The sequence below is a fragment of the Amblyraja radiata genome, chromosome 1 (genome assembly GCF_010909765.2).
Source record: "Amblyraja radiata isolate CabotCenter1 chromosome 1, sAmbRad1.1.pri, whole genome shotgun sequence".
In the NCBI taxonomy this organism is placed as follows: domain Eukaryota; kingdom Metazoa; phylum Chordata; class Chondrichthyes; order Rajiformes; family Rajidae; genus Amblyraja; species Amblyraja radiata.
In genome coordinates this window covers 181,996,134-182,023,081 of record NC_045956.1, presented here as the reverse complement: position 1 = coordinate 182,023,081, position 26,948 = coordinate 181,996,134, and the positions used below count along the sequence as shown (strand labels likewise).

Below are 26,948 nucleotides of genomic sequence, written 5' to 3'. Positions count from 1 at the left end.
ATGAGAAAAACATTTTTCATGCAGAGAGTGGTGAATCTGTAGAATTCTCTGCCACAGAAGGTAGTTGAGGCCAGTTCATTGGCTATATTTAAGAGGGAGTTAGATGAGGCCCTTGTGGCTAAAGGGATCAGGGGGTATGGAGAGAAGGCAGGTACAGGATACTGAGTTGGATGATCAGCCATGATCATATTGAATGGCGGTGCAGGCTCGAAGGGCCGAATGGCCTACTCCTGCACCTATTTTTCTGTTTCTATGCTTCTAAGTTTAAAAAACAGTTAGACAGGTGTATGGATCGGACAGGTTTAGAGGGATATGGGCCAAACACAGGCAGGGGGACTAGTGTAGCCGGGACATGTTGGTCGGCACGGGCAAGTTGGGCCGAAGGGCCTGTTTCCACGTTGTGTGACTATGACTAAGTGTGAGGTGCACTTTGGGAGGTAGATTGTTGGGGGAATATATACCAACCATGGCTAGAACTTTAATAGCATTGAACATACTCCTGGTAAATCGGGCATGGCAAGTGGACGAAAGGTTCATGGATGAGCCTTTTGGGACCAGCGACCACTATTTTAGGTTTTAGGATCGTTATGGTTGAGGCAGGGCGGGCCCACGAGCTACAGTTCTATTTTGGGACAAGGCCAACTTTGAAGGTGTTAGACAGGAACTCGCTCAAGTTAGAGAGAACACAGACAGAGTGGATGTGGAGAGAATGTTTCCACTGGTGGGAGAGTCTAGGACCAGAGGCCACAGTCTCAGAATGAAAGGGCGTTATTTTAGAAAGGAGGTGTGGAGGAACTTCTTTAGTCAGAGGGTAGTTAATCTGTGGAACTCATTGCCACAGACGACTGTGGAGGCCAAGTCAGTGGATATTTTTAAGGCAGGGATAGACAAATTTTTGATTAGAACGGTAGCAAGGGTTATGGGGAGAAGGCAGGAAAACGCAGGTCCTTCTGCAGATGTACAGGGCCCTAGTGAGACCACACCTGGAGTATTGTGTGCAGTTTTGGTCCCCTAATTTGAGGAAGGACATTCTTGCTATTGAGGGAGTGCAGCGTAGGTTTGGCTGGACTGTCATATGCTGAGAGAATGGAGCGGCTGGGCTTGTACACTCTGGAGTTTAGAAGGATGAGAGGGCATCTTATTGAAACATATAAGATTGTTAAGGGTTTGGACACGCTAGAGGCAGGAAACATGTTCCCGATGTTGGGGGAGTCCAGAACCAGGGGCCACAGTTTAAGAATAAGGGGTAAGCCATTTAGAACGGAGACGAGGAAACACTTTGTCTCACAGAGAGTTGTGAATGTGTGGAATTCTCTGCCTCAGAGGGCGGTGGAGGCCGGTTCTCTGGATGCTTTCAAGAGAGAGCTGAATAGGGCTCGTAAAGATTGCGGAGTCAGGGGATATGGGGAGAAGGCAAGAACGGGGTACTGATTGGGGATGATCAGCCATGATCACATTGAATGGCGGTGCTGGCTCGAAGGGCCGAATGGCCTCCTCCTGCACCTATTGTCTATTGTCTGTTGTCCAAAATGGAATTAGGAGGCAGAGATCAGCCATGATTGAATCGCGGAGTGGACCCGATGGGCCGAATGGCCTAATTCTACTCCCATAACGTGTGAATTTGTGAAGTGTTCGTGCAGGAGCCTTTTGGGACCAGATCATGGTGGGTAGACACTGTTGGGGTGCACGAGATAAAATTCTAATCTGGAACAAGGCCAACTCTGAGGGTATTAGACAGGAACTCGCTCCAGTCGAATGGAGCAGGTTGTTTGAAGGAAAAGGAACATGTGGAAAACGGGATGTTTTGTAAAAGTGTGCTGACAGGAGTCCTGGTCATCCACGTTCCCGATAGAGTGAAGGGCAAGGCAAGGCGGGAGGAAGGAAGCCTGGGTGATGTCAGGGATTATGGGGGAGAAGGCAGGAGAATGGGGTTAGAAGGGTGAGATCCATCAGCCATGATTGAATGGCAGAGTAGACTGGATGGGCAGAATGGCCTCGTTCTGCTCCCATCACCCATCACCCTCTCAAACCCATTCTCCTGCCTTCACCCCATAACCCTTGACACCCGTACCAATCAAAAAAACCTGTCAACCTCCGACAATGTTTCACCCTAGTTACCTTCCATTTCCCACAAGTTCACCAGTCATAGAAGGAGTAGGCCATTCGGCCCATCGAGTCCACTCCACCATTCAATCATGGCTGACCCCTGCCTCCTACTCCCATTTTCCTGCCCTCTACCCATAACCCGCTCGAATGCATTTTTCACCCAGAGAGTTGTGAATCTGTGGAATTCTCTGCCACTGAAGGCAGTGGAGGCCAATTCACTGGATGTTTTTAAGAGAGAGTTGGACATAGCTCTTCGGGCTAACATAGAAACATAGAAAATAGGTGCAGGAGGAGGCCAATTGGCCCTTCGAGCCTGCACCACCATTCATTGTGATCATCCACAATCAATAACCCGTGCCTGCCTTCTCCCCATATCCCTTGGTCCCACTAGCCCCAAGAGCTCTATCTAACTCTCTTTTAAATTCATCCAGTGACTCGGCCTCCACTGCCCTCGGTGGAAGAGAATTCCACAAATTCACAACTCTCTGGGTGAAAAAGTTTTTTCTCACCTCAGTTTTAAATGGCCTCCCCTTTATTCTAAGACTGTGGCCCCTGGTTCTGGACTCGCCCAACATTGGGAACATATTTCCTGCATCTAGCTTGTCCCCCTTTATCCGTCTAAATTCCAGTGAATACAAGCCCAGTCTTTCCAATCTTTCCTCATATGACAGTCCCGCCATCCTGGGGATTAACCCCTGTCCCACAGTACGAGTTAATTCCAAGAGTTCTCCCGAGTTTGCCCTGATTCGAACTCGGAGATTTACGGTAATGGCCACTACTCGGGGCTCTCGTGGACATTTTTCAACATGTTGAAAAATCTTCACGAGTCTTCCCGAGCTTACCTGCCGTTAGCGAGTCTTCCCGAGTACCTGCCGTTAGCGTTACTAGCCGCTAAGAGACGTCCCCGAGCTCCGACATACCCGCTACGTTCATTCTCTGTTTTTTTACCACGAGTTTGATTATTTTTAAACTCGGGAGAGCTCTTGGAATGAACTCGTACCGTGGGACAGGGCTATAACTGTGTACCAAGCCAAATAACGTGCAGACCTGCTCGTCTTTGGAGTGTGGGAGGAAACCAAAGATCTCGGAGAAAACCCACGCAGGTCACGGGGAGAACGTACAAACTCCGTGCAGACAGCAGCACCCGTAGTCAGGATTGATCGAGAGGGAGAGACAGATCAGCCATGATTGAATAAGATAGTAGAATTGCCTAATTCTGCTCCGAGAACTTATGAACGTATGAACACTATATTCTGCACTCTGGCATTTTTCTCTTTGTCGTACTTGTGGATTATTCATGTTATACCTATGTGGCACGGCACGGTGGCAGAGCAGTAGAGAACCTGCCTCCACCGCCCTCTGAAGCAGAGAATTCCACAGACTCACCACTCTCTGTGAGAAAAAGTGTTTCCTCGTCTCCGTTCTAAATGGCTTACACCTTATTCTTAAACTGTGTGGCCCCTGGTTCTGGACTCCCCCAACATCGGGACCATGTTTCCTGCCTCTAGCGTGTCCAAGCCCTTAACAATCTTATATGTTTCAACAAGATCCCCTCTCATCATTCTGAACTCCAGAGTGTACAAGCCCAGCTGCTCCATTCTCTCAGCATATGACAATCCCGCCATCCTGGGAATTAACCTTGTAAACCTACGCTGCACTCCCTCAATAGCAATAACACACAAAGAAAAGCCACTCACTGCCTCTCTGTACGCATACCAATAGTAAATGCACCATTGCTGCAAATTAACGTGAGGTGAATGACCAGTTAACTTTTTTTAGTTGCGATTGTAAAACCAACCCATAAAAGTCATACGTCACATTATGTTGCAGTGTTATCCGTCCTTAAGCAAGTATCCTCTTGCGCTTGTGTTACAAGATCTATATTTACGGATGTGAATCACTCTATGAGTCGGCAGTCCCTCGTTCCCAGTGCCCTGATTGTGTTACAAACAGAATCTCTCCACTCATGTTCATCCAGAACTTTGACTCAGGAGCCCTTGGGTCCCACTGCCATGCGTCACTAACTGTATCCCCGCTGGTGTCCACCCAGTTTCTTTTCACTATGACTCAGTAATCCCAATCCCCCAGCACCCAGAGGTCAATAGAATGAGGGGGGGGGGGGGGACCTCATTGACAATAGACAATAGGTGCAGGAGTAGGCCATTCGGCCCTTCGAGCCAGCACCGCCATTCACTGTGATTATGGCTGATCATCCACAATCAGTACCCCGTTCCTGCCTTCTCCCCATATCCCCTGACTCCGCTATCTTTAAGAGCCCTATCTAGGTCTCTCTTGAAAGTATCCAGAGAACCGGCCTCCACCGCCCTCTGAGGCAGAGAATTCCACAGACTCACCACTCTCTGTGAGAAAAAATGTTTCCTCGTCTCCGTTCTAAATGGCTTACTCCATATTCTTAAACTGTGGCACCTGGTTCTGGACTCCCCCAACATCGGGAACATGTTTCCTGCCTCTAGCATGTCCAAACCCTTAACAATCTTATATGTTTCAATGAGATGCCCTCTCATCCTTCTAAACTCCAGAGTGTACAAGCCCAGCCGCTCCATTCTCTCAGCATATGACAGTCCCGCCATCCCGGGAATTGACCTTGTGAACCTACGCTGCACTCCCTCAATAGCAAGAATGTCCTTCATCAAATTAGGGGACCAAAACTGCACACAATACTCCAGGTGTGGTCTCACCAGGGCTCTGTACAACCGCAGAAGGACTACGGGTCCGGCCATCCTGGGAATTGAAACGTACAGAATAGCGGAGGCCAGGCATTGGATAGCCAGAGATAGATAGATTCTTGATTAGTACAGGTGTCAGGGGTTATGGGGAGAAAGCAGGAGAATGGGGCTTGGAAGGAGGGATAGATCAGCCATGATTGAAAGGCAGAGTAAGCTTGATGGGCCGAATGGCCTAATACTGCTCCTATCACTTATGACCTTATGACCGCTCTCCCCCGAGCCCTGTGTCAGCTATACCGAGGACTGTATACTCACCAATGTTAACCCATATCTCCCACACTCTTATTTAGTAGTTTTTTTCCGGCCAAAATCTTGCACCTTCCTCATGCTTAGACTTTAGACTTTAGACTTTTGTGATACAGCGTGGAAACGAGCCCTTCGGCCCACCGAGTCTACACCGACCGGCAGTCACTCCGTACACTAGCCGTATCCTACACACCAGGGACTATTTACAATTTTACCAAAGCCAATTAACCTACAAACCTGCACGTCTTTGGAGTGTGGGAGGAATCCGGAGCACCCGGAGAAAACCCACGCAGGTCACGGGGAGAACGTACAAACTCTGTGCACCCGTAGTCAGGATCGAACCCGGGTCTCCGGCGCTGTGAGGCAGCAACTCTACCGCTGCACCTCCATGCTGCCCAATTTTAAATCACTCCTTCTCAACTTTGTTCAGATTCCACCGTGTAAGATAGAGCTCTTGAAGATAGGGATATGGGGAGAACGCAGGAACGGGGTACTGATTGGGGATGATCAGCCATGATCACATTGAATGGCGGTGACGGCACGAAGGGCCGAATGGCCTACTCCTGCACCTATTGTCTATTGTCTAAATTGTCATGAAGGAAACAAAAAGCTGGAGTAACTCAGCGGGGATGGGCATCATCTCTGAAGAGAAAGAATAGGTGATGTTTTGGGTCGAGATCCTTCTTCAGACAGTAAATCATCAGCATCAATGACATTTAAAGTCAACTAGGAAAATATTAGCAGTGGCCTGTAGGGTATTGATGCATGTTGTGCGGTAGTTCTGTGTATTTTGGAACGGGGACAATCTGAAGCCTCTTTTAGACTGATAGCAGTTATTTTTGTTCTGATATTAAAAGCTAATTGAAATTCTTAAAACACTATCATTTGTCTGGGATGAAAATATCACATCCCAGAAAGCAGAAGTTTGGTTTAGTTTAGTTTAGTTTAGAGATACAGCGCGTGGAAACAGGCCCTTCGGCCCAACGAGTCCGCACCGACCAGCCATCCCCACACACTAGCACTATCCTACACACACTGGGGACAATTTAGATTTACACTATACATTGAAACGTATAAAATTCTTAAGGGATTGGACAGGCTAGATACAAAATTAAAAATGTTCCCCATGTTGGAGCCCGTGCACGAGTTCCTGCACTCCAGGGACAATTTACAGAAGCCAATTAACCTACAAACCCGCTCGTCTTTGGAAATGTGCGGACAAAACACAGGGAGAACGTACAAACTCCGTTCAGACAGCACCCGAGGTCAGGATCGAACCGGGGTCTCTGGCGCTGTGAGGCAGCAACTCTACCGCTGTGCCACCGTACCGCCCTTGCCAAACCGAGTGTGTCTGGGCGTAGGAGGATGAGGCGTGATCTTGTGGACGTGTACAAAATCATGAGAGGAAGAGATTTGGTAAACGCACAGTCTCTTACCCAGCGTAGGGGAATCGGGAACCTCAGGACACATTTCAGATGAGGAGGGAAAGATTTAATAGGAACCCCGAGGGGTAGCTTTTGCGCACAGAGGGTGGGTGGGTGTTTGGAACGAGCTGCCAGAGGGGTAGTTGAGGCAGGGACGATCGCAAGCTGAGCGAATGGAGCAGCTGGGATTGTACACTCTGGAGTTTAGAAGGATGAGCGGGTATCTTATTGAAACATACAAGATTGTTAAGGGCTTGGGCACACTAGAGGCAGGAAACATGGTCCCGATGTTGGGGAAGTCCAGAAGCAGGGGCCACACAGTTTAAGAATAAGGGGTCAGCCATTTAGAACGGAGACGAGGAAACACTTTTTCTCACAGAGAGTGGTGACTCTGTGGAATTGTCTGCCTCAGAGGGCGGTGGAGGCAGGTTCTCTGGATGCTTTCAAGAGAGAGCTAGATAGGGCTCTTAAAGATAGCGGAGTCAGGGGATGTGGGGAGAAGGCAGGAACGGGTTACTGATTGGGGATGATCAGCCATGATCACATTGAATGGCGGTGCTGGCTCGAAGGGCCGAATGGCCTACTCCTATTGCACCTAATGTCTATTGTCTATTGAGGGATATGGCCCAAATGCAGGCAGGTGGAACTAGTGTAGAAGGGACATGTTGGCCAGTATGAGGAAGTTGGGCCGAAGGGCCTGTTTCCGTGCTGTATCACTCTATGACTCTCTATAACCCGTTGAGTTATTGAGAAACGGGATCGGCCGGTATATTAACGCCACTGATGTTGTTTTTCAACAGATATATCTTAGAGTTGGACAACTACAGTGCTATTCCTGTCTGTAATGAAGAGGAGTTCTTGAAGATGATGGCTCAGTTTCCATTCCAGGATCCAGACTTGGAAAACGTAAGCATCTGGCGCTGGAGAATGTCCAGAGCAGGTTTATGAGAATGATCCCAGGAATGAGTGGGTTAACATACGATGAGCGTTTGTCGGCACTGGGCCTGTACTCGCTGGAGTTAGAGGGGGGGGGGGGCTCATTGAAACTCAACGAATAGTGAAAGGCGTGGATGGAGTGGATGTGGGGAGGATGTCTCCACTAGTGGGAGAGTCTAGGACCAGAGGACCATATCCTCAGAATTAAAGGACGTTCCTTTAGGAAGGGGACGAGGAGGAATTTCGTTAGCCAGATGGTGGTGAATCTGTGCAATTCATTGCCACAGAAGGCTGTGGAGGCCAAGTCAGTGAGCATTTTGTAAGGCAGAGATTAACCGATTCTTGGTTAGTGCGGGTGCCAAGGGTTATGGGGTGAAGGCTGGAGAATGGGGTTGAGAGGGAGAGATAGATCATCCATGATTAGATGGCGGTGTAGACTCACAAAGAAACATAGAAAATAGGTGCAGGAGGAGGCCATTTGGCCCCTCGAGCCAGCACCGCATTCATTGTGATCATGGCTGATCGTCAATAGACAATAATCAATAGACAATAGGTGCAGGAGTAGGCCATTCGGCCCTTCGAGCCAGCACTGCCATTCAATGTGATCATGGCTGATCATCCCCAATCGGTACCCCGTTCCTGCCTTCTCCCCATATCCCCTGACTCCGCTATTTTTAAGAGCCCTATCTACCTCTCTCTTGAAAGCATCCAGAGAACCTGCCTCCACCGCCCTCTGCGGCAGAGAATAATAACCCATGCCTGCCTTCTCCCCATATCCCTTCATTCCACTACCCCCTATGGCTCTATCTAACTCTCTCTTAAATCCATCCAGTGATTTGGCCTCCACTGCCCTCTGTGGCAGGGAATTCCATAAATTCACAACTCTCTGGGTGAAAAAGGTTTTTCTCACCCCAGTCTTAAATGGCCTCCCCTTTATTCTAAGACTCTGGCCCCTGGTTCTGGACTCGCCCAACATTGGGAACATTTTTCCTGCATCTAGCTTGGCCAGTCCTTTAATAATTTTAAATGTTTCTATAAGCCCCCCCCCCCCTCATCCTTCTAAACTCCAGTGAATACAAGCCTAGTCTTTTCAACCTTTCCTCATATGACAGTCCCGCCATCCCAGGGATCAATCTGGTGAACCTACGCTGCACTGCCTCAATCACAAGGATGTCCTTCCTCAAATTAGGAGACCAAAACTGTACACAATACTCCAGATGTGGTCTCACCAGAGCCCTATACAACTGCAGAAGAACCTCTTTACTCCTATACTGAAATCCTCTTGTTATGAAGGCCAACATTCCATTAGCTTTCTTCACTGCCTGCTGTACCTGCACGCCAACTTTCAGTGACCGGTGTACAAGGACGCCCAGGTCTCGAATTGGTCTTACCAGAGCCCTATACAACTGCAGAAGAACTTGATGGGCCGAATGGCCTAACTCTGCTCCTGCCACTTATGAATGTGAGCACGGTGAGCGGGCAGGAGAATTGGGTTGAGAGGGAAAGTTAGATCAGCCATGATTGAATGAAGGAATAGGCCCGATGGGCCAAATGGCATAATTCTGCTCCCATTCGGCTTGTACTCGCTAGAATTTAGGAAATTGAGGGGGGATCTTATAGAAACTTACAAAATTCTTAAGGGGTTGGACAGGCTAGATGCAGGAAGATTGTTCCCGATGTTGGGGAAGTCCAGGACAAGGGGGTCACAGTTTAAGGATAAGGGGGAAATCTTTTAGGACCGAGATGAGAAAAACATTTTTCACACAGAAAGAGGTGAATCTCTGGAACTCTCTGCCACAGAAGGTAGTTGAGGCCAGTTCATTGGCTATATTTAAGAGGGAGTTAGATGTGGCCCTTGTGGCTAAAGGGATCAGGGGGTATGGGGAGAAGGCAGGTACGGGACACTGAGTTGGATGATCAGCCATGATCATATTGAATGGCGGTGCAGGCTCGAAGGGCCGAATGGCCTACTCCTGCACCTATTTTCTATGTTTCTATGACTTCTGAACTTCTGAACTCATGAGCCGAGGGTAGTGTCTGACTGGAACGTGCTGCTGGGGGTGATGGTATTCTGTTCTTTGCCAGCGCTAGTCCATGTTCTCTCTCCGTCCATGTTGCATTCCTCCTCAAACCAAGCGTGTGAATTGGCTTCCCCACTTCCCCACTTTGCAACACACCAGAGGCCTTCGACTGGCTGTAGAGTGCTTTGGGGGACCTCTGAAGGTAGCCGTGTCAATGTATGTTTGTTCTCTCTCCCATCCCCCCCCCCCCTCCACTGGGTTTTGATTTCTCATGGGCCCGAACCGCGTGTGGTCGGGGCCAGCCAAGACCCGCCGTTAGAAACTTTCGGGCTTTCTCGTGTGAGAGCTGCATGAGAAAAGAAAGCAAATTCCCCGTCCCGAAGCCAAGCCTATTCCTAGCGTGGCAGGCTGCCCAGTCAACAGTGTGGGATGCTCTGCCTGCCCCTGGAGACGCTCCAGAGGAGCTTTACCAGACTGATCCAGGGAACGAGTGGGGTTAACCTGCGATGGGCGTTTGTCGGCGCTGGGACTGTACTCGCTGGAGTTCGGTCGGAAGAGGGGAGGACTTCATTGAAACTATTTCGAATAGTGAAAGGCCTGGGTAGAGTGGATGTGGAGAGGATGTTTCCACCAGTGGGAGAGTCCAGGACCAGAGGGCACAGCCTTAGAATTAAAGGACGTTCCTTTAGGAAGGAGATGAGGAGGAATAGACTGGATAGACTCGGCTTGTACACGCTAGAATTTAGAAGATTGAGGGGGGATCTTATAGAAACGTACAAAATTCTTAAGGGGTTGGACAGTCTAGATGCAGGAAGATTATTCCCGATGTTGGGGAAGTCCAGAACTAGGGGTCACAGTTTAAGGATAAGAGGGCAATCTTTTAGGACCGAGATGAGAAAATCATTTTTCACACAGAGAGTGGTGAATCTGTGGAATTCTCTGCCACATAAGGTAGTTGAGGCCAGATCATTGGCTATATTTAAGAGGGAGTTAGATGTGGCCCTTGTAGCTAAAGGGATCAGGGGGTATGGAGAGAAGGCAGGTACAGGATACTGAGTTGGATGATCAGCCATGATCATATTGAATGGCGGTGCAGGCTCGAAGGGCCGAATGGCCTACTCCTGCACCTATTGTCTATGTTTCTATGTAATTTCTTTAGTCAGAGGGTGGTGAATCTGTGGAATTCTTTGCCACAGACGGCTGTGGAGGCCAAGTCAGTGGATATTTCTAAGGCAGAGATAGATAGATTCTTGATTAGTACGGGTGTCAGAGGTTATGGGGAGAAGGCAGGAGAATGGGGTTGGGAGGGAGAGATAGATCAGCCATGATTGAATGGCGGAGTAGACTTGATGGGCCGAATGGCCTAAATCTGCTCGGTTAGAGGTTGGTAGATATGACATTGTGGGGAGACGTGGCTGCAGGAGGATCGGGCCTGGGAACTCAATATTCAGGGTTATACGTCCTATAGAAAGGACAGGCAGGTGGGCAGAGGAGAGGGGGGGTAGCTCTGTTGGTGAGGGATGGAATTCAGTCCCTTGCGAGGGGGTGACAGGGACTGACGAGGTAAGGTCGCTTTGGATAGAATTGAGGAATTGTAAAGGTAAGAAGACCCTAATGGGAGTTATCTACAGACCCCCAAACAGTAGCCTGGACATAGGGTGTAAGTTGCAGCAGGAGTTAAAATTGGCATGTAGCAAAGGTAATGCCACGATGGTTATGGGAGATTTCAATATAGACTGGGAAAATCAGATTAGATCTGGACCCCAAGAAAGGGAGTTTGTGGAGCACCTCCGAGATGGATTCTTAGAGCAGCTTGTACTGGAGCCTACCAGAGAAAAGGCAATTCTGGATTTAGTGTTGTCCAATGAACCAGATTTAATACTTATAGAAACATATAAAATTATAAAAGGACTGCACAAGCTAGATGCAGGAAAAATGTTCCCAATGTTGGGCGAGTCCAGAACCAGGGGCCACAGTCTTAGCATAAAGGGGAGGCCATAGACAATAGACGATAGACAATATGTGCAGGAGTAGGCCATTCGGCCCTTCGAGCCAGCACCGCCATTCAATGTGATCATGGCTGATCATCCCCAATCAGTACCCCGTTCCTGCCTTCTCCCCATATCCCCTGACTCCGCTATCTTTAAAAGCCCTATCCAGCCCTCTCTTGAAAGTATCCAGAGAACCGGCCTCCACCGCCCTCTGAGGCAGAGAATTCCACAGACTCACAACCCTCTGTGTGAAAAAGTGTTTCCCATTCTCTGTTCTAAATGGCGTACCCCTTTTTCTTAAACTGGCCCCTGGTTCTGGACTCCCCCAACATTGGGATCATGTTTCCTGCCTCTAGCGTGTCCTAACCCTTAATAATCTTATTTGTTTCAATGATATCCTCTCATCCTTCTAAATTCCAGAATGTACAAGCCCAGCCGCTCCAGAGCTAGATAGGGCTCTTAAAGATTGCAGAGTCAGGGGATATGGGGAGAAGGCAGGAACAGGGTACTGATTGGGGATGATCAGCCATGATCACATTGAATGGCGGTGCTGGCTCGAAGGGCCAAATGGCCTACTCCTGCACCTATTGTCTATTGTCCAGAGAACCTGCCTCCACTGCCCTCTGAGGCAGAGAATGCCACTTAGGCCATTTAAGACTGAGGTGAGAAAATACTTTTTCACCCAGAGAGTCGTGAATTTATGGAATTCCCTGCCACAGAGAGCAGTTGAGGCCAAATCACTGGATAGATTTAAGAGAGAGTTAGATAGAGCTCTAGGGGCTAGTGGAGTCAAGGGATATGGGGAGAAGGCAGGCACGGGTTATTGATTGGGGACGATCAGCCATGATCACAATGAATGGCGGTGCTGGCTCGAAGGGACGAATGGCCTCCTCCTGCACCTATTTTCTATGTTTCCATGTTTCTTCTCGGTTCACCGTTAACAAAGTTTGTCATTTGCAGCAACCGTTCCCGAAGAAGTTCCCGTTCTCGGAGTTTGTTCCCAAAGTCTACTCCCAGATCAAGGAATTCATCTACGCCTGCCTCAAGTTTTCCGAAGACCTTCATCTGAGGTAAGGGGGCAGCGAGCGAGTCTAAACGCAGTGGGCACAAAATAAGATAAGATTCGGGCAGCACGGTGGCGCAGCGGTAGAGTTGCTGCCTTACAGGGTCAGCGACCCGGGTTTGATCCTGACTACGGGCGCAGTCCGAACAGGTGTCAAGGGTTATGGGGAGATGGCAGGAAAATGGGATTAGGAGGCAGAGATCAGCCATGAATGAATGGCGGAGTAGACTCGTTGGGCCGAATGGCCTAATTCTACTGCTATAACTTGCGAACTTCTACCGAGTTCGTGCGTTCTCCCCGAGACCGCGTGGGTTTCCTCCCGCACTCCAAAGGTGTACAGGTTGGGAGGTTAATTGGCTTGGCCTGAATGTAAATTGTCCCTTGTGTGTGTAGGGTAGTGTTAGTGTACGGGGGGAAAGTTTAATAAGAATCTGAGGGGTAACGCTTTCACACAGGGGATGGTGGGTGTATGGAACAAGCTGCCGGAGGAGGTTGTTAAGGCAGGGACTATCGCAATGTTGAAGAAACAGTTAGACAGGTACATGGATAGGACAGGTTTGGAGGGATGTGGGCCAAACGCTGGCAGGTTGGACTGGTGTAGATGGGACATGTTGGCCAGCGTGGGCAAGTTGGGCCGAAGGGCCTGTTTCCACACTGTATAACTCTGTGACTCCATCAACACTGAATTCTGACGAGAATTGCAGATGCTGGTTTACTCCGAAGATAGACACAAAATGCTGGAGTATTTGACTGCGTGCGTGTGTGTAGGTGTGTATGTGGGGTGAGTGTGTGGTGTGTCTGTGGGTGTGGGTGCCTATTGTGTGTGTATGTGTGTGTGTTAGTGTGTGTGTGTATGTGTGTGTGTGTATGTGTGTGTGTGTGTATGTGTGTGTGTGTGTGTTTGTGTGTGTGTGTGTGTGTGTGTGTATGTGTGTGTGTGTGTATGTGTGTGTGTGTGTGTATCGGAGGTGCTTTTAAAATCGTGTCACTCCTGAATGAAATGAGTATAACAAAGTGTGCATATTGGAGGTACGGCTGAAGTGAAGGGCTACGAGTGGGCTTGTCCCCGCTGGTGTTGTCCTGCTGTAACGAGGGCCTCCTGACAAACAATGGGCCACTATCCCTGGCCAATAATGCCGCCTGCCACTCCTCGCCTCCAGCAAGGTGACAGGTCTCAATTGGTTTTCATTAGCGTCTCCGCAGGGAGCAGGAGCAGGGATATTTAGCTGTCATCCTCACTGAACCCTGGCGTGATGGGCTCATGCAGTCCGTCATGCAAGGTATGTCAGGTCACCGGCTCTGGACCTTGGGAAGCAAAGGGCCGGCACAGTGGTGCAGCGGTAGAGTTGCTGCCTCACAGCGCCAGGGACCCGGGTTCCTTCATGACTACGGGTGCTGTCTGCACGGAGTTTGTACGTTCTCCCCGTGACCTGCGTGGGTTTTCTCCGGGTGCTCCGGTTTCCTCCCCCACTCCAAAGACGTGCAGACTTATAGGTTAATTGGCTTTGGTAAAATTGTCTCTAGTCTGCAGTGTACGAGGTGATCGCTGGCCGGCGCGGACTCTGTGGGTCGAAGGGCTTGTTTTTGTGTTATATCTCGGAATTGAATTGAATGGAATACTTTATTGTCACATGTGGCAAGTCACAGTGAATTTCGTAGCTTGCACACCCAAGGCATGCAAATAGTCAAAAACAAGGCTTACCTGAAGTTAGAGAAATCAGTCTTACAATCAATACAATCACTTTTATTCGTCACTTGCACATAAAGTGCAAGTGAAATGAATTTGCCAGCAGCGGTACAATGATAAAGAACACACAAAAACACAATCAAAATTAAAAACAAACATCCACCACAGCATTCATCACTGTGGAGGAAGGCACAAAATTGGCCAGTCCTCCTCCACTTTCCCCCGTGGTCGGGACCACAACCCTCCGCAGCCGCCGCTGTGGGCATCCAGATGAGTGAAAGTCCAGGTAAGTCCTGAATCGGTGCTTCCCCCACCGGAGACCGCGGCTTCAGGTTGGTGTAGGCTGCAGGCCGGCGGTCGAAGATTTAAAGTTCCTGCCGCGCCGCAGCCAGAAGCACCGCAGACCGCACTGCCGGCGGTCAGAGCTCCCCTCCAGGGGTCCCCGGCGAGGGACCCTGCTCCTAATAATAATAATAATAAATTTTATTTAATGGGCGCCTTTCAGACATCTCAAGGACACCTTACATAGTAATCGGAATAACATATAATCGGAATATAACAAGTAGTAAAGACATCACAGAGACACAAATTAAAAACAGAATTCAATCCAAAAACAGAAAATCAAAAACACAGTGTGAAGCTCCTGATGGTAAGTCACCGCCGCGCCTGCGGTAGAAGTTTGCCGCGGGCCGGCAGTGGTGGCTTCTTCTTCTCCCGGGTCCCCCACAAGGGATCCTGGGCTGCGGACGCTGCACCAGCTGGAGCTCCGCAGACCCCGGCTTCAGGCTGCCGCGGGCCAGCCAAACGGAGCGCTCCCCTCCGGCGAGGGCTCGCCCGCTCCACGCTGAAAGTCCGCATTGCGCCCGCCGCTGAAGGCCCGGGCGCGTCTTCGGGAAATGCCGCCCGATCCTCGTTGTTAGGCCACGGGGGAGGCGACAGGGAAAAAGTCGACTCTCCGTGGAGGAGGAAGCGACCAAAACGGTTTCCCACACACCACCCCCCACACAAGACACACAGAGAAACATTAAAAACACTCATTAGGAAATACTAAAAAAACTTATGACTTATCATCATACTGGGTACGATCCTGACTACGGGCGCTGTCCATACAGAGTTTGCACGTTCTCCCTGTGACCCACGTGGGTTTTCTCCGGGTGCTCCGGTTTCCCCCCACACTCCAAAGACGTGCGGGTTTGTAGGTTAATAGGCTTCTGTAAAATTGTCCCTAGTGTGTAGTGTTAGTGTGGGGATCGCTGGTCGGCGTGGACACGGTGGGCTGAAGGGCCTGTTTGCACTCTAACCCAAACTAAACTAAACCACCTCATAGAATCTCGGCCCGAAACGTCACCCATTCCTTCTCTCCAGAGATGCTGCCTGTCCCGCTGAGTTACTCCAGCATTTTGTGCCTATTGTGCAATTTGTGCTTGACAGAAAATGCTGGAGTAACTCAGCGGGACAGGCAGCATCTCTGGAGAGAAGGAACGGGTGACGTTTCGGGTCAAGACCCTTGTACCTCCTCTTCGATTGTAATCATGTATCTGGCGAGTCCAGAACCAGGGGCCACAGTCTTAGAATAAAGGGAAGGCCATTTAAGACTGAAGTGAGAAAAAAACCTTTTCACCCAGAGAGTTGTGAATTTGTGGAATTCCCTGCCACAGAGGGCAGTGGAGGCCAAGTCACTGGATGGATTTAAGAGAGAGTTAGATAGGGGTTAGTGGAATCAAGGGATATGGGGAGAAGGCAGGCATGGGTTATTGATTGGGGATGATCAGCCATGATCACAATGAATGGCGGTGCAGGCTCGAAGGGTCGAATGGCCTCCTCCTGCACCTATTGTCTATGTTTCTATGTTTCTATTGTCTTTCTGCTGACTGGTTAGCACACAACAAAAGCTTTTCATTGTACCTCTATACACGTGACAATAAACTAAGCTAAGTCCACGCTGAGCAGCGATCCCCGCACACTAACCACTGTGGTATTTAAAAAAAATTCATTTGTTCAATCGATAATGTTTTATTATTAATGTTTAATGTTTTATATGTCGTTCCTAACTGTCACTGTATGTCATGTTGTCACTTGTGGGCGGAGCACCAAGGCAAATTCCTTGTATGTGAATACTTGGCCAATAAACTTATTCATTCATTCATTCATAGAGTCCACTAAAGTCAGCTTAAAGATAGTTTGAAGGTCTCCAATGAGATAAATGGGAGGTCAGGACCATTGTTGGTCAGATGCCTGATAAAAGCTTGTTCCATACTCCCACCACCCCTTTGAGGAAAAAATGTTCCTGTTAAATCTTAAACCTACAGTATGTCCTCTGACCTCGATTCCCCTACTCTGGGCAAGAGATTCTGCGCGTTTACCTGCTATATTTTTTATACCTCTAAAATATCACCCCTCATCCTCCTGCGCTCCAAGGAATAGAGTCCCAGCCTACGCAACCTCTCCCTATAGCTCAGAGTCTTGAGTCCAGGCATCCTTGTAAATCTTCTCTGCTCCCTTTTCAGCTTTCCAACCCTTTCCTGCTCAACCTCTGCCTACAGTTCAGGCCCTCTAAAGAAAGGGAGGGGGGGATCAATAGACAATAGACAATAGGTGCAGGAGGAGGCCATCCGGCCCTTCGAGCCAGCACCGCCATTCAATGTGATCATGGCTGATCATCCACAATCAGTACCCCGTTCCTGCCTTCTCCCCATATCCCCTGACTCCGCTATCTTTAAGAGCCCTATCTAGCTCTCTCTTGAAAGTATCCAGAGAACCGGCCTCCACCGCCCTCTGAGGCAGAGAATTCCATAGACTCACCACTCTCTGTGAGAAAAAGTGTTTCCCATTCTCCGTTCTAAATGGCTTACCCCTTATTCTTAAACTGCGGCTCCTGGTTCTGGACTCCCCCAACATCGGGAACATGTTTCCTGCCTCTAGCGTGTCCAAGCCCTTAATAATCTTATATGGTTCAATAAGATCCCCTCTAATCCTTCTAAATTCCAGAGTGTACAAGCCCAGCCGCTCCACAGATAGATAGGGCTCTTATAGATAGCGGAGCCAGGGGATATGGGGAGAAGGCAGGAATGGGGTACTGATTAGGGATGATCAGCCTTGATCACATTGAATGGCGGTGCTGGCTCGAAGGGCCAAATGGCCTCCTCCTGCACCTATTGTCTATTGTCAGCATATGACAGTCCCGCCATCCCGGGAAATAACCTTGTAAACCTACGCTGCACTCCTTCAATAGCAAGAATGTCCTTCCTCAAATTAGGGGATCAAAACTGCACACAATACTCCAGGTGCGGTCTCGCTAGGGCTCTGCACAACTGCAGAAGGACCTCTATGCTCCGACACTCAACTCCATTCTCTCAGCATATGACAGTCCCGCCATCCCGGGAATTAAACTGGCAAACCTACGCTGCACTCCCTCAATAGCAAGAATCTCCTTCCTCAAATCTGGGGGCCAAAACTGCACACAATACTCCAGGTATTTTCCAAAAAGGAGTTGACCCTGTTTCAACCTCCCGTTCTGACGGCTCACTCTAAACACACGACCAAAAAATAAAACGAAGCATTGGTCCTGGGCAGCTGACACGTTCCCTGCGGTGAATTTCGCAGTTAATAAAACTCTGCACGGCACTCAGAACAGACTTGTGCCCTGTTTTCTCGGCAAATTGGTGGTGCACTCTCCTTTGACCGCTGCAGAGTGCGCGCTGGTGGGTCGCGGGGTCTCCCGTTCCAGTCAATTGCTGATGAACAAGACCGGCTTCTTCGACCAGAAATGGTCGCGCTCAGGTTGGGACTGGGACGCCAATAAACTGCAAGTAAAGGTCGGCGATTGTGAGCCTCTGTCTCCACGGCCCTTTTTTTAATGGCTCGGAAAGCCGTTCGACCTTGACCTCGACGCCACCGGGGAGGTCATAACACAGGACACATTCTCCGTGGAAGGGGGTTTATACTGCAACAACGCGCCACACTCACTGGCAGTCAACGTCTTACGACGATGGATAGCTCTGCTGATTTGTTTAACGGCCACACAATTAGGAGGAGTCGGTTTGGTTCATTGCAACTGTTCGCCGTGGGGGCTGGTTGGAATTGTTGGTTGGCCAATTAGGTGTGGTCGACCACGGGGTGATTGGGAGGTTGCTCAGAACGGGGGGACAACGTCTGGTGCGGAATTTGGTCTGGGATGATTTACGAGGATGTTGCCGAGAGTGCAGCGTAGGTTCACCGGGTTAATTCCCAGGGATGGCGGGACTGTCATATGCTGAGAGAATGGAGTTGAGTGTAGGAGCAAAGAGGTCCTTCTGCAGTTGTGCAGGGCCCTAGTGAGACCACATCTGGAGTATTGTGTACAGTTTTGGTCCCCTAATTTGAGGAAGGACATTCTTGCTATTGAGGGAGTGCAGCGTAGGTTTACAAGGTTAATTCCCGGGATGGCGGGACTGTCATATTCTGAGAGAATGGAGCAGCTGGGCTTGTACACTCTGGAGTTTAGAAGGATGAGAGGTTATCTTGTTGAAACATAGAAGATTATTAAGGGTTTGGACACGCTCGAGGCAGGAAACATGTTCCCGATGTTGGGGGAGTCCAGAACCAGGGGCCACACAGTTTAAGAATAAGGGGTAAGCCATTTAGAACGGAGATGAGGAAACACTTTTTCTCACAGAGAGTGGTGAGTCTGTGGAATTCTCTGCCTCAGAGGGCGGTGGAGGCGAGTTCTCTGGGTGCTTTCAAGAGAGAGCTAGATAGGGCTCTTAAAGATAGTGGAGTCAGGGGATTTGGGGAGAAGGCATGAACGGGGTACTGATTCTATGTCGCTCTTCCAGGGAGATGCTAAATGCATTTCGTTGTCTCTGTACTGTACACTGACAATGACAACTAAAGTTGAATCTGAATCTGAATCTGAATCTGATTGGAGATGATCAGCCATGATCACATTGAATGGCAGTGCTGGCTGGTTAGCACCCAACAAAAAAGCTTTTCACTGTACCTCGGTACACGTGACAATAAACTAAGCTGCAACAGAAACTGAAAACCCACGCAGGTCACAGGGGGAACGTACAAACTCCGTACAGACAGCACCCGTGGTCAGGATCGAACCCGGGTCTCTGACGCTGTAAGGCAGCAACTCTACCGCTGCGCCACCGTGCCACCCCACATGTTATTTTTTGCACCAATATCTCAAAGTTTGTGACTGAACTATAGTGCCTTCCATCACAGTGAGGAATGTTGATTCCACTGTGGTGGATGTTTACGTTAAACTCTATTTTATGTGCGTATCGTGTTCTTTTTACTGAGTACAGCTGTGTGCGAGCTCACAATTCCACTGTACCCGAAACCGGTTAAGTGACAGTAAATGCGAACTTGAACTTGAACTTGAAGGTGTTGATTATAAGAAAGCAACTTTCTTTGGATTTTTGCTGCCTTTTTCATTGAGCTTTTCGGCAGCAGTTGCGGTGAAAACTCTGCTGACGACAGAATTAAACCCCTGTCCCACGGTACGAGTTCATTCAAGAGTTCTCCCCGAGTTTGCCCTGATTCGAACTCGGAGATTTACGGTAATGGCCACTCGTCGGTACTCTGGGCTCTCGTGGACATTTTTCAACATGTTGAAAAATCTTCACGAGTCTTCCCGTGGTTACCTGCCGTTAGCGACTCTTCCAGAGTACCTGCCATTAGCGTTACGAGCCGCTAAGAGACGTCCCCGAGCTCCGACGTACCCGCTACGTTCATTCTACGTGCTTACCACGAGTTTGATTTTTTTTTTTAACTCTGGAGAGCTCTTGGAATGAACTTGTACAGTGGGACAGGGCCATTAGTATTCACTCACGTTGTAATGAGGGGATTAGGTTTGTTTAAATTTAGAATAATGAATGTCTAAGAATGCACTGCAGTTTGTGGTAGGATTCGAATCAAAAGTTCAAATGGTTTATACATAGAATAATCGACATTCCCGAGCATGGTGCAGGCAAAAGGGCCTAAATCAAGAGTTGGGTGGTTTAAAGGTAGAATATCAGATCCGGATGTAGCACGCTGAAGAGCTCCAGGTAGTCCTTCACTCAGCACTGGGCAATTTTCTTTTTGACATTTGAACCAAGCCAATTAACCTCCAAACCTGCACGTCTTTGGAGTGTGGGAGGAAACCGAAGGTCTCGGAGAAAACCCACGCAGGTCACGGGGGGAGAACGTACAAACTCCGTACAGACAGCGCCCGTGGTCGGGATCGAACCCGGGTGTCTGGAGCTGCATTTTGATGTAAGGCGGCAACTCTACCGCTGCGCCACTGCGCCACCCTTGCGGCAGGGTATTGTCTTTCCGCTGACTGGTCAGCACGCACAACTAAAAGCGTGCACACGTGGCAATAAAGTAAACTAAACTAAAGATATGTCCTAAGAATATTCAGTCAGTCATTCAGTCAATTTTATTTGTAAAGCACATTTAAAAACAACTCTCGTTGACCAAAGTGCTTCACATCAGTGCTGGTACTAACATGCTACATACAGTGGTACACAGATCTAACAATACATACAATACAATACAATACAATACAATACAATACCATTTATTGTCATTTGAGCCTCGGTGAGACTCAAACGAAATTCTGTTTCCACAGCCATACAAACAAAGACAATTTCCTACAGACATACACACAATTAAATTCACACAAACATCCGTCACAATGGACCCACTGTGATGGAAGGCAAAGTCTTTTCTCTCCCCTGTTCTCCATGTCTCTCCCGATGTCCAAGCCCCAGGCGGGCGATGATAAGTCCCACGGCCAATTTAGGCCGCGCCGGGCGATTTACAGCCCCGCTCCCGGTCTAAAAGTCGCAATGTTGGAGCCATACATGAACTGTTTACAGCGCTCCCACAGAGGACCTCAAGAAACGCTTGTGAGCTTGTGAAATGGGTTTTAAGTCTAGATTTAAAGGAGTCGATGGAGGGGGCAGTCTCTGATGAGGAGAGGGATGCTGTTCCACAGTCTAGGTGCTGCAACCGCAAAAGCGCGGTGGCCCCTGAGCTTAAACCTAGACCGCAGGATAGTCAGTACCGCGGGATAGACCACCACTTGATCCAATCTCAAGGCTGAGGTTTTTGGAATTCAGTGCATACTATAGGACGATAGGACACAGGATGATGTGGGATTACGGGGCAAAGATCAGCCGCGATTGAATGGCGGAGTGGACTTGATGGGCCAAATGGCCTAATTCTGCTCCTGGAACTAGTCAACCCGTATAGGCGAGGATCAAAGAACACACTGAGACGGATGGAACGATGGCCTGGAAAAGACAATAGACAATAGACAGCACCGCCATTCAATGTAATCATGGCTGATCATCCCCAATCAGTACCCCGTTCATGCCTTCTCCCCATATCCCCTGACTCTGCTATTTTTAAGAACCCTATCTAGCTCTCTCTTGAAGGCATCCAGAGAACCTGCCTCCACCGCCCTCTGAGGCAGAGAATTCCACAGACTCACCACTCTCTGTGAGAAAAAGTGTTTCCTCGTCTCCGTTCTAAATGGCTTACTCCTTATTCTTAAACTGTGGCCCCTGGTTCTGGACTCCCCCAACATCGGGAACATGTTTCCTGTCTCCAGCGTGTCCAAGCCCTTAACAATCTTATATGTTTCAATGAGATGCCCTCTCATCCTTCTAAACTCCAGAGGGTACAAGCCCAGCTGCTCCATTCTCTCAGCATATGACAGTCCCGCCATCCCGGGAATTAACCTTGTAAACCTACGCTGCACTCCCTCAATAGCAACAATGTCCTTCCTCAAATTAGGGGACCAAAACTGCACACAATACTCCAGGTGTGGTCTCACTAGGGTTCTGTACAACTGCAGTAGGGCCTCTTTGCTCCTGTATTGGATTCCTCTTGTTATAAATAGGAATCGAATATGTTTCCAATAAAGGTGTCTGAAGAAGGGTTTCGGCCCGAAACGTTGCCTACCTCCTTCGCTCCATAGATGCTGCTGCACCCGCTGAGTTTCTCCAGCATTTTTGTGTACCTTCGATTTTCCAGCATCTGCAGTTCCTTCTTAAACACAAGGTGTCCAACACCGTTCACTTATCCCAATCTGCTGTGGCCGCCAGCACTTTCATTCAGTCATGGTTAAAGTGCTCCCCACAGTCAGCTTGAAACCTCTCCTCTTCTATCCTGAAGGAAGTATCTGTCAACAGAACTGCATTAGAGTCGAGGCTACAGGTAGGTGTCTTCTTGGAGTTCAGGTGACCTATAGGCGTGAATGACACACAGGGAGAGCGAGTTTTTGGGGTGGAAGCCCGCCACAAGGCAACGAAGACAGATCTGAGTTCATGTGAAGAGTTCATCTCATCAGTTTTTTCTTTTAAGAAGGACCTGCAGGTGCTGGAAAATCGAAGGTAGACAAAAATGCTGGAGAAACTCAGCGGGTGAGGCAGCATCTATGGAGCGAAGGAAATAGGCGACGTTTCGGGACGAAACGTCGCCTATTTCCTTCGCTCCATAGATGCTGCCTCACCCGCTGAATTTCTCCAGCATTTTCATCATCTTTTTTTTGTTTAGTTTAGAGATACAGCGCGGAAGCAGTCCCTTTGGCCCGCCGAGCCCGAGCCCGAGCCGACCGGCGATCCCCGCACACTAAAGGGCTCGTCCCACTGTACGAGGTAATTCAAGAGCTCTCCCGAGTGTAAAAAAAAATCAAACTCGTGGTAAGCACGTAGAATGTACGGGACGTCTCGTAGCGGCTCGTGACGCTAGCGGCAGGAACTCGGGAAACGCGGTAAGCTCGCGAAGACCGGTGAAGATTTTTCAACATGTTGAAAAATGTCCACGAGAGTCCCGAGTACCCACGAGCGGCCATTACTGTAAATTTCCGAGTTCGAATCAGGGGAAACTCGGGAGAATTAGCTCGTACAGTGGGACAGCCCCATTAGGTTGACACAAAATGCTGGAGTAACTCAGTGGGACAGGCAGCATGTCTGGAGACAAGGAACAGATGACGTTTCGGGTCGAGACCCTTAGTTTAGTTTAGTTTGGAGATACAGCACAGAGATCGGCCATTCGGCCCACCGAGTCCGCGCGCCGACCGGCGATCCCCGCACACTAACACTATCCCACGCGCACTCTCGAATTAGCTCGTACAGTGGGACAAGCCCGTAACACTACCCTACACACATTAGGGACAATTTTTACATTTATACCAAGCCAATTAACCTACAAAACTGCACGTCTTAGGAAAGTGGGAGGAATCCGAAGATCTCAGAGAAAACCCACGCAGGTCACGGGGAGAACGTACAAACTCAGTACTGACAGCACCCGTAGTCAGGATGGAACCCGGGTCTCCTGTGCTGTGAGGCAGCAACTCTACCGCTGCTATTCTATCTTCAGTGTTCAGTTTGGTTGGTTAGTTCGTTCGCTTTATTGTACTAAGGTACAGTGAAAAGCTTTTGTTGCGTGCTAACCAGCCAGCGGAAAGACAACACATGATTACATTCGAGCCACTTACAGTGTACAGATACATGATAAGGGAATAACGTTTAATGCAAGGTAAAGCCAGCAAAGTCCGATCAAGGATAGTCCGAGGGTCACCAATGAGGTCGATAGTAGTTCATGACTGTTCTGTGGTTGCAGTAGCATTTAACAATTTAAGATCATAAGTGCTAGGAGTAGAATTAGGCCATTCGGCCCATTGCCCACTACGCCGTTACTACGAGGTTTCAAGCTGACTGTGGAGAGCACTTTAACCATGTCTGAATGAAAGTGCTGGCGGCCACAGCAGATTGGGATAACGGTGGCAGACACCTTTATTTCCAGGGGCCACACAGTTTAAGAATAAGGGTTAAGCCATTTAGAGCGGAGACGAGGAAACACTTTTTCTCACAGAGAGTGGTGAGTCTGTGGAATTCTCCGCCTCAGAGGGCGGTGGAGGCCGGTTCTCTGGATGCTTTCAAGAGAGAGCTAGATAGGGCTCTTAAAGATAGCGGAGTCAGGGTATATGGGGAGAAGGCAGGAACGGGGTACTGATTGGGGATGATCAGCCGTGATCACATTGAATGGCGGTGCTGGCTCGAAGGGTCGAATGGCCTCTTCCTGCACCTATTGTCTATTGCAGTTCAATCATGGCTGATCTATCTCTCCCTCCTAACCCCATTCTCCTGCCTTCTCCCCATAACCTCTGACACCCGTACTAATCAAGAATCGATCTATCTCAGCCACTGACTTGGCCTCCACACCCTTCTGTGGCAAAGAATTCCACAGATTCACCACCCTTTGACTAAATACATTTCTCCTCATCTTCCTAAAAGAACATCCTTTAATTCTGAGGCTGTGACCTCTAGTCCTGGACTCTCCCACTAGTGGAAGCATCCTCTCCACATCCACTCTATCCGGGCCTTTCACTGGACCGTTCAGGCAATGTAACTGATCGGGGCGCGCGGACGTGACAGCGTGCTGCTAGCCGCCACCTGACCAGATCTTATCACCACGGGAATCCATTACGGAGGGTATCTGTAACCTGAACGGAGCGAGAAGCCGTCTGTACGGTCGCGACCCCAGAAAGACTCCCCCCAGGAAACGGTCGGGACGAGAGATCAGCGTCTCGATCCACACAATGGTCGAACTCACAGAGACGAGACTCGTCCGCACTAATTTACCTGCACCTCATGGTGTCGGGGAGAATCACAAAGGATTGACAAGTTGCCACAGAAGTGCTAAACAATGCCCCTGTCCCACTTAGGAAACCTGAACGCAAACCTCTGGAGACTTTGCGCCCCACCCAAGGTTTCCGTGCGGTTCCCGGTGGTTGCAGGTGGTTGCCGGAGGTTGCAGGTAGTGGAAGCAGGTAGGGAGACTGACAAAAACCTCCGGGAACCGCACGGAAACCTTGGGTGGGACGCAAAGTCTCCAGAGGTTTCCATTCAGGTTTCCTAAGTGGGACAGGGGCATAACTGTTCACTTCTCACCACTGAGCACAGGTCTGCACGAGATCTCTCTCTCTCTCTCTCTCTCTCTCTCTCCCTCTCCCTCTCCCTCTCTCGCTCTCGCTCTCTCGAGACAGTTTGACAAACCATCCCTGCTTATTTATTTCTCCCAATGCTTTAATTAACGTCATTACCCAGCGACTGACTGACTTAAGTTGTACTATTTGGTTTTATAATGAGAAGCTTTGCCTTAATGCTCGAGGAAACCAAGTCATTGCAAAAGGGGCCCCTCCAGTGACACAAGGACTCTTTTTGTGGGTAAATCACAGAGAAAAAAGGCATCCGATAATTAGTGTGTAACCTGGCCTTTTATCAATGACTGACCCCACTCAGAACCTTACTTAACACAGGGTGCGGAGGAACCAAAATCTCTTCTAACAGTTTGTTACAACGGTTCAAACATTGTTAAAGGCACCAGAACGCAAACTCAATGCGAGCATTTATTTTGAGAGGGCTTGTATACAAAAACAGGGATGTAATGTTGAGGCTCTATAAGGCGCTGGTCAGGCCACATTTGGAATATTGTGAGCAATTTTGGGCACCGTATCTGAGGAAGGATGTGCTGGCTCTGGAGAGGGTCCAGAGGAGGTTTACAAGAATGATCCCAGGAATGAGCGGGTTAACCTATGATGAGCGTTTGTCGGCACTGGGCCTGGAGTTTAGAAGAATGAGGGGGGGGGGGGGACCTCATCGAGGCACACAGAATAGTGAAAGGCCTGGATAGAGTGGATGTGGAGAGGATGTTTCCACTTCTTTAAGGAAGGAGATGAGGAGAAATGTCTTTAGCCGGAGGGTGGTGAATCTATGGAATTCTTTGCCACAGAAGGTTGTGGAGGCCAAGTCAGTGGATATTTTTAAGGCGGAGATAGATAGATTCTTGATTAGTGCGGGTGTCAGGTGTTATGGGGAGAAGACAGGAGAATGTGGTTGGGAGGGAGAGATCGATCAGCCACGATTGAATGACGGAGTGGACCTGATGGGCCGAATGGCCTGATTCTACTATCACTTCTGACCTTATGAATGCTGGTTTGTGCTGCTGAGATGACAACCGCAGCTGTTAGGAGCTGTTAGTGAGAGTTGTAGAAACATAGACAATAGACAATAGGTGCAGGAATAGGCCATTCAGCCCTTCGAGCCAGCACCGCCATTCAATGTGATCATGGCTGATCATCCCCAATCAGTACCCCGTTCCTGCCTTCTCCCCATATCCCCTGACTCCACTATCTTTAAGAGCCCTATCTAGCTCTCTCTTGAAAGTATCCAGAGAACCTGCCTCCACCGCTCACGGAGGCAGAGAATTCCACAGACTCACCACTCTCTGCGAGAAAAATTGTTTCCTCGTCACCTTTCGAAATGGCTTACTCCTTATTCTTAAACTCTGGCCCCTGGTTCTGGACTCCCCCAACATCGGGAACATGTTTCCTGCCTCTAGCGTGTCCAAGCCCTTAACAATCTTATATGTTTCAATGAGATATCCTCTCATCCTTCTAAACTCCAGAGTGTACAAGCCCAGCTGCTCCATTCTCTCAGTATATGACAGTCCCGCCACCCTGGGAATTAACCTTGTAAACCTACGCTGCACTCCCTCAATAGCAAGAATGTCCTTCCTCAAATTAAGGGACCAAAACTGCACACAATACTCCAGGTGTGGTCTCAGTAGGGCTCTGTACAACTGAGCCCCTAGTGAGTTAGAGTTGGAGACGAGAAGAGGCCAAGACCACTCAGGGCCAGCCACCAAGTGACCTCAGGCTGGCCAGTGCCTGGTAGGACCATGG

The 26,948-nt window shown here is 49.2% G+C and overlaps 1 protein-coding gene across 1 annotated transcript in view; it reads left to right on the top strand.

Annotated features, from left to right (window-relative positions):
* Window positions 1–26,948, top strand: part of exoc6b (exocyst complex component 6B) — a 495,523-nt gene that overhangs the window by 433,659 nt on the left and 34,916 nt on the right. Inside the window, exons 14-15 of the mRNA XM_033043459.1 lie at window positions 7,324–7,429; window positions 12,432–12,541. Of these exons, the coding sequence (XP_032899350.1) occupies window positions 7,324–7,429; window positions 12,432–12,541 (216 nt within the window). The remainder of the gene's footprint in view (window positions 1–7,323; window positions 7,430–12,431; window positions 12,542–26,948) is intronic.